This window comes from Echinops telfairi, unplaced genomic scaffold, assembly GCF_000313985.2.
Source record: "Echinops telfairi isolate 266 unplaced genomic scaffold, ASM31398v2 ScPeMD7_70;HRSCAF=299, whole genome shotgun sequence".
Lineage (NCBI taxonomy): Eukaryota > Metazoa > Chordata > Mammalia > Afrosoricida > Tenrecidae > Echinops > Echinops telfairi.
This window is the reverse complement of record NW_022103968.1, coordinates 27,471,886-27,479,603: the sequence shown is the minus strand read 5'-3', so window position 1 is coordinate 27,479,603 and position 7,718 is coordinate 27,471,886. Positions and strand designations below refer to the sequence as shown.

General features: G+C 44.9%; 1 protein-coding gene across 1 annotated transcript in view; it reads left to right on the top strand.

The window, feature by feature from the left end:
* Nucleotides 1-7,521: 7,521 nt before the first annotated feature.
* The window catches only part of LOC123521821 (F-box/WD repeat-containing protein 1A-like), a 106,123-nt gene continuing 105,926 nt past the window's right edge, over nt 7,522-7,718 (top strand). The window contains exon 1 of the mRNA XM_045291429.1: nt 7,522-7,625. Coding sequence (XP_045147364.1) covers nt 7,578-7,625 — 48 coding nt within the window. The 5' untranslated portion in view covers nt 7,522-7,577. The remainder of the gene's footprint in view (nt 7,626-7,718) is intronic.

Here is a 7,718-nt window from a genome sequence, read left to right as displayed (position 1 = left end):
GTGGCACTGTATCTGACAATGTTCTGCTGCCATTCATGAGAGTTTCAGTGATTCCTCACAAGTGGACAGCCTATGCCTTCTTTGTAGTCTGTCCTCAGTCTGTAAGTTCTGCTGAAACCTGTTCCTCTTGGGTGACCGTGCTGGTATTTGAAATACTGGTGACAGAGCATTCAATATCATAGAAGCCATCACAATACGAAAAACTGACACGCGGTGGTTTATAATATTAATACATTAATAATAATATAGCTGTCTTTTGTGTGTGTGCATGTGTACGCATGTGTGTGTGTGTGTGTGTGTTGTTCCAGGGTTCAATTAGGGTTCATACATTGCACTTAGTGTTCAGCTTCTTCAGTTTCCTGAAGAACTAAAGCTTCAACACTCAGTTTCCCTGGACCTCCAACTTCTACCTCTAACCAACTTCCTCTCCTTAACAGCTGCATGTTTTATAAGAGGAGATTCAATAGTCTCCAATTCCTTACCTTCCCAGTCCTTCAACTCCCTGCAGTCTGGCCTGTTTCCCACTCTCGCTGGGTTTTCCTCCTGCCTCTCGGGCCACTTCATGGGCTTCTACAGAGCCTCTGCTCATTGTGCAAATCTTATTGTTCTTTAGGACTCTGCTAGAGACCTGTGGTTATTCCTACTGCATGTACCTTCCTGAGTGATTCTATCCTTTCCGTGACTCCAATGACCAGCGATCTGCTTCAGTGACCACCTATCTGCACCTCAAGTCTCTCTTTCTAGCTTCTGTTGTCCAAATGGTCTCTTCAGTGTCCAAATCCATGTGAAAATCTCATAGATGCTTCCAAAGCAATTAGGTTCGCAAAAAGAACTGATTGACTCTCTTCTATCATGTCCCCTCTCTTTTTAAAAAAGGTACTTCTCAGTCATTCTGTTTCTCGAGCTAGATACCTAGAAGTCATCTCTGACACATCCCTTTGATACCATCCATGACATTTCCAAACAATCACCAAGTCCTACTGATTCTAACTCAGGATTCTCTGGAATCCATCTCCTTGTTTCCGTTTTCACCCTCATCTTCGTCAGGGCACCATCATCTCCTCCAGGAAGATTACAGCAACTCATACTCTTTTTTCCCAACCTCCAGCTGTGCACCATTCCAATAGACTCTCTGCCCAGGACACGGAGTGATTTTCGAAAACACCAATCTGACCACGGCGCAGAGCTTCAGGTTAAAGTCCAAAGTCCTTCATTTGGAGTATAAACCAGGGTAAAAGTCAAGAGATTTTATAAACTGAGCATAGTTGAGAAAAGATGTCAGCTCGTTCAGCACCCTGTGCTCCCGTCCTGCGTAGTCTCACCTGTGGCTGTTGTGTTGTGGTGGTGTGCCCCACTCACACCGACCCCATGTGAGAGAAGATTTGTCCTCTAGGGCTTTCTTGGTTGTCATCTGCACATAAGAAGACTGTCAGGTCGTCCTCAGAGGGAGGACAGTAGTCAGTTGTTATCTCAGAGCCTGGGGGGGGAGGGAAGAAATTCTACCCTGTCCTACAGGGTCATTTGAGACATAATCAACTTGATGGCAGTGAGTTGGGTTTTTCCCCTCTCTCAAGATGACAGGGTGGGGTCCAAACTACCAGACTTTCTGTCAGCTACCAAGTGCTTAGTGGTGCTCCACCTGGCTTGTTTACTAAGGGCTAGTCCAATAAAGCCGCCTTGACCCCTGTTGATCCATTAAAAATGCAGCTGTAGTTCCCCGGAGCACTCTTGCTGTAAAGCCACCATCTCCCAACTCCATCCCGGGTGGGCATGGGCCAAAGACAATGGGAATGTCTGCTGGGGGATACTAATCTGGATCACAGTTCACTGTTAGGATGTTTTCCACTTGAGTTCAAGATCACAGAGCCCCAAGAAGGTCAGGAACCTTTCAGAAGTCCTGGTAGAGAACTGACCATTTTCCAGGGTCAGGGAAATGACTTTCTTTAGCCTCCAGCTTGAATAATAATATTCCTACCAACTGAAATGCAAAAATCCTCCTACCCCCTCAGCTATTCAAATAGTTTAAATACAGTTGTTATCAGAGAATCGCTTTGCTTTCAGGCAAGCTTGAGCTGTGATTGGCTGCCCTGGGAAAATGGAAAGTTTCTTTCTTTTGGTTTTGTTTTTGAGGGAAAGGGATTAATTATAGAGTTTAGAAGGCAAATTAGGTTTAAGGGGGTGGGGGTGGGGGAGACTCTGGGTAGTCAGAGATGAGAAGCAAAATGCTGAAGCAGTGGTCTCAAACCCCGTCACACATTAGAACCACCTAAGAATATATATATATATGTGTGTGTGTGTGTGTGTGTGTGAGATGACTTTTTTTAAAAAAATACTTTTATTGGGGGCTCTTACATCTCTTATCACAATCGATACAGTCACCCAGTGTGTCAAACACATTTGCACATATGCTGCCATCATCATTTTCTTTCTTTATTTTGCCATCATCATTTTTTAAAGCATCCTCCTCCCACTTGATACCCTGATATCAGCTCCCCATTTCTTACCCCTTCCTCCCCCCCTCCCTTATGAACCTTTGATAAGTTATAGATTATTATTTTCATATCTTACATCGTCCTCTGTTGCCCCTTATCCACTTTTCCATCCCCCTGGGAGGGGGGTGTAGTTTGATCCTTGTGATCCATTCCCTCTTTCTCCCCGCACTCTCCCCTAATCCTCCTGGTATTTCTACTCTCATTGTTGGCCCTGAGGGGTTTATCTGTCCTAGATTCCCTGTGTTGTGGGCTCGTATCTGTAGCAGTGTGCATGTTCTGGTCGAATATGATTTGTAAGGTAGAATTGGATATCTTAAAATACCCATTGCACAGTCTTTACCACAAATGTATCAAATCAGAATATATGGGGAGTAGCTTTTGGACATCAACATGTTTTATAAAGTTCCTTAGGTGATTCTAATATACTGTCAAGGTTGAGAATCCCAAGGGGCAATGGGGATGAGGGCAGATGTCATGGAACAAGAAAAAGTGCAGCATGTATAGAATATTCGTGGCTCTAATCTGCTATGTGTGAAACGCCAAGCATATACTCCATGAGGGGGAGCTAGAAGAGCAGACTGAAGCTTAAAGGAGGGCATGATCATTATGGGTTGTGTTTTAGGGTCTGAAAGAGACCACAATCTCAAACACAGTTTAAGGAGAACATTTATTAAGTCTTAAGAGTGACAGATGACATAAAGGCAGACATAACAGGATGAGTATGGCCGTTAGCATGAGGTCAAAATGGTGTTCAGGGACTCAAAGGTGGGGTGCTAGTTAAATAAGGCATGGAACTAAAGAAATTGTCATAAACTCATGATTGGTGGCAGGTCAATACATCAGTTACGCGTGGGACTGCAGGAGCAGGAAGAGGACCAGGATTGGAATACGTACATTAGGTGAGATAGAAGGGCTTACAAGACTGGTCCAAGGCCCTCTGACCAAGGCAGTCAGGATGAGACTGATAGGTCAGGACTCATGACTTTGCGACGCCTTGTATCGTCCCCAGTACAGTGACCTTCTTTAAGGACACCTCCAGGCAAGCCACTAAGAGAGACTGTTTTCTCCCTGAGCTGGATAGAGAGGGGTGGAGATAATCTACTTTCCTAGGCACTCTGCCTGAGGGCAAGAGTATCTAAATCCTTGATTAATGATCTGAAATAATTCATTGGAGGCTGAATCAAGTGGGAACCCTGCAAATGGATTTTGGGCTGTCACTGCCATCCATAGCCTTTTGTAAACTGGGCTGCTCAGAATTTAAACTCTAATACAGTTGTGTTCTAGGGGGGAAAACCCACTGCCACTAAGTTGATTCCAACTCATAGTAACCCTATAGGACAGGGTAGAACTGCCTTAGGTTTGAGATGGTAACTCTCTGTGGGTGCAGAAAACCTAATCTTTCTGGAGCAGTGGTTTTGAACTGCCAACCTTGTGGTTAGTGGCCCAATGTGTAACCCACTATGCCATCAGGGCTCCTTCTAGGGGAAAAAGAAACCCCACATTTAAATGTTTTATAGCAACCTCTTTTAAATTTTAAAACAGGAAAAAGATGAGACAAAGACAAATGATCTAGATGAGGGAAAAGATCAGCAAAAATGCAGAGTGGTGTCCAAAGTTTTCACAGCCATGTAGCTACTTCAACAGGACACATTAACAAAGGAAATGTCACAGTCATGATTAGTGGCAGACCAATTCATCACAGTTGTAGGTGGGACTATAGAATTGGGTGTGGGGTGGGGTGGGAAGAGTGGGGACCCAACCATGAATGAGTTAGACCCACCAATACATATTAGAAAAGTTTACAGAATTGGCTCTGAAGCCCTCTGACCATCTGCATCTGGGCATGACTCATCACCATGTGACCCTCTTCCCTCAATTTCCTCCAAGGGTGTGGCTCAGGCAAGTTCCTGAGGGTGGGACTCTCCCTCCCCAGGCTGGCCTGGAAGTCTTAGCCAACACACGCTGCCTGAGCTTTTTCCACTGGAGATCAATGGTCAGAAAGAATTCAGTGGAAGTGGAGGCTGAGTCTATGTGTAAATGGATTTAGGATTCCCATAGCCTTCTACCAGGAGCCCTGGTGACGCTATCAGGTAAGTGTTGGACTGCTAATCACAAGGACAACAGTTCAAACCTACAACCTGTTCAAAGGAGAAAGGTAGGATTGGCTTTTCTCCTCAGAAGTTGTATAGAGGGTCACTATGAGTCGAAATTGATTCTATGGCAGTGGGTTTATAGCTTTCTGCAATCTAGGGCTTAATATACAGGTGTGGGTTGCCTAGCGAGCACAACATTGCCCGACTGGCAAAAAAACAAAAAAAAAAACCCAAAATGGCAAGTGACAAGGCCAACTGTGGCGCAGTAATGAAACCCTTATGCATTTTGTTGAAGTATCTAGGCTGCTGTGGTCTGTCTGTATTGCAAGTTGGCATTACATAGCCCGATTAAGTTTTTTTGATTGCCTAGAGAGAAGGCACTCTGGTGACACAGTGGTTAAAGTGCTTGGCTGCTAACCACAATGTTGGTGGTTCAAACCTAACAGCTGTGCCACAAAAGAAATGTTTTCAGGAATGGGATAGTTCATTCCTTTGTCTTAATGGCTGTAAATACTAGAGGGAAATCAGAGATAGTATCTATTTTTTTCAGTGACTATGATTATTAGGGATTATAAATGTCAAATGCCTAGTATAGTGCCTGACATAAAGAGCTAATAAAATGAAAGCTGTTATTGTTGCTATCTCACCCAATGATTCGAATATGCTCCATTGAGCTATGTACAAGTACATACAGTGATAACGGTTGTGGAACTCAATTCATTCCAAATTCATGTTCAAGCATCAAAAAGTTTGAGAGCTGAACACATTTCCATAAGAAATAGTGGAAAACCAAATAATTGGTTCCGAGATCCCAAAATTACACTTATAAATTCACTATGGAGGCTTTTAGCCTTCTCACATATTGTTGTTTCGGATATGCAAACACTGTCCACTTGTTTCTGATTTATCCAAATTAACAGTAATTTTTCAACCTCTTCCATGGTCTGGGTTCTTTGCTTCCTGGTTAATAAAATTTTGCACCGTTGGCTACATTCGCTGCTTTAATCACATTTTCTTTTCAGAAATGTTAATAATGTCGATCTCCATGTCCTATTCATCCACCAAATCAGACAAGTGGTCACCTGATTCAAATTTCCCCATGATTGCTTTCTTTAACGCTGTCGTGGTTCTCACTTTTCCTCTTAGCCTTTCTGTTGGTATCACTTTCTTTGGCGCCATGGTGATGATATTTTACCAAATAAAGCACGCGCGCATAAAAAAAACACAACAATGAGAGTTTTAATGCACCAACACAAGCACTCTATGTTCTCTGAGTGAGGGCTGTGCTTAGTCTGGAGCATCACTCCTGTGTGTTGGAGACAAGCGAGTGACTCACTCTTGTCCAGTAAAGGTGTTTTCAAATCAGATTTTGTGTTCAAGTCGAGAGCCTAGTAAGGAACATTGAGCAGATTCTTTTTTTAAATTTTTTTAGCAGATTCTTTTTGAACCTTGCTGCTTGAGTGGTGGAAAGAAGTTTGAGCTTGGAGCCATTCCACAAATAAAGTCTCACTGTATTGGAGGCCAATTGTCTTATTCTTTCTTTCTTTTTTTTCCATTTTATTGGGGGCCCTTATAGCTCTTGTAACAAGCCATACATCAATTGTATAATGCACATTTGAACGTAGGTTGCCATCATCCTTTTCAAAACATTTTCTTTCTACTTGAGCTCTTGATATCAGCTGTTTTTACCACCCTCCCACTCTCATGAACCCCTGATAAACTATTGTTTTCATGTCTTGTTATGCTTATATGTTATTTTTTCTAGACTTAAGCATTCGTCAGTATTTTCTCTCTGGTAACAGCTGACACACATCTAATAAGCAGACTTTCAACCTCCTTCGTGACTCTTCCCTGAGCCTTTCCAACTCATCTACTGCTCTTATCATTTCTTCAGGGTCCAAGTGCCTAACAGGAGTGTCCTCTTTAAATCTCTGGCCAGGCTGGGCCAGCCCCCCTCTAAGGTATCCTCTTCTTTCCTGGTTAACACCTTCTCAGGCTCTCCTCCTGCCTCCAGAGGCACCTCTTCTGAAGGGTTGAAGGGTGATCCTTCTCTGCCTTTGGCATGTTCTGTGAGTTTCCTTCATTTTTGTCTCAAGATGTTTGCATGTTGGGTATTTTTCTATTAACTCCTTTTGGAATAAATTGCTCCTTCAAACAACCTGAAGGGATCCGGGACACTTCACTTCGCTGCCAATATGCAGCTTCACCTGTTTGACTCTTATAGCATCACTTACATTCTAGGTTAGCACTAGCAAGCAGACCACGCCTCCCGAGGGCTAAAACCTCGAGAATTTCCCGAGCGGATATCGCCCTGTCTTCCTGTGAGGGGAGACTAAGTTCCTAGGCAGAAGTGTGGAGAGCTAGTGATGGAGAATCTTGAAATTCTGCATTGGTCTGTGAGGGGTTGCCCCTTTCGAACACGAACTCTCCTGCAAACATTTGGAGATGACTAATTCCTGAAAACCACAGTTAAAGAGGGTCAAAGATCCCTAAGATCCCTTACATTTTTTCCCCAGTATTTGGGCGACGGGTGAGGTACTGGTCGCCATCTTGATATCAAATGGTAGACAAACTGCCACCGGCGTCGCACGGTAACCACGGAGACAACCTCGTTCCTCCCATTCCGCCCTCCCAACCTCCTGGGTCGTAAACTACAATTCCCATCAGTCGGTTTTCCCTACCTGACGGAGAGTGGTCTAGACTTGACTTGTCGGCAACCGTAACCCTGCCGCAGTGAACTGCGGGAGTCGCAGTTCGTGGGGTAGTCTCACTTTTTGCCGCCGGAAGCTCCAGAACTACAAATCCCGTGAGGCAGCGGTTTTGCGCACGCTCACGGAATGCCGATCCCTCTGAGGGCCCCTAGCCGGAGCCTGAGAGTGAGGAGAGGGCGGGGGAAAGGAAGAGGAGGCGGGATCCAGGCGCTGCGTTGGCTGCGGCCTGGCACCAAGGGGGCGGCTCCGGCAGAGACCAGACCCAGCGGCCCCGGGCGATTATGGACCCAGCCGAGGCGGTGCTGCAGGAGAAAGCGCTCAAGTTTATGGTGAGGAGAAGGCGCAGGCCAGGGAGCGCTGGAGAGGCGGTGGCGTTAGCGGCGTCTCTGAGGCTCAGTCTGGGCTGCCCCGTCCGCTGGGGG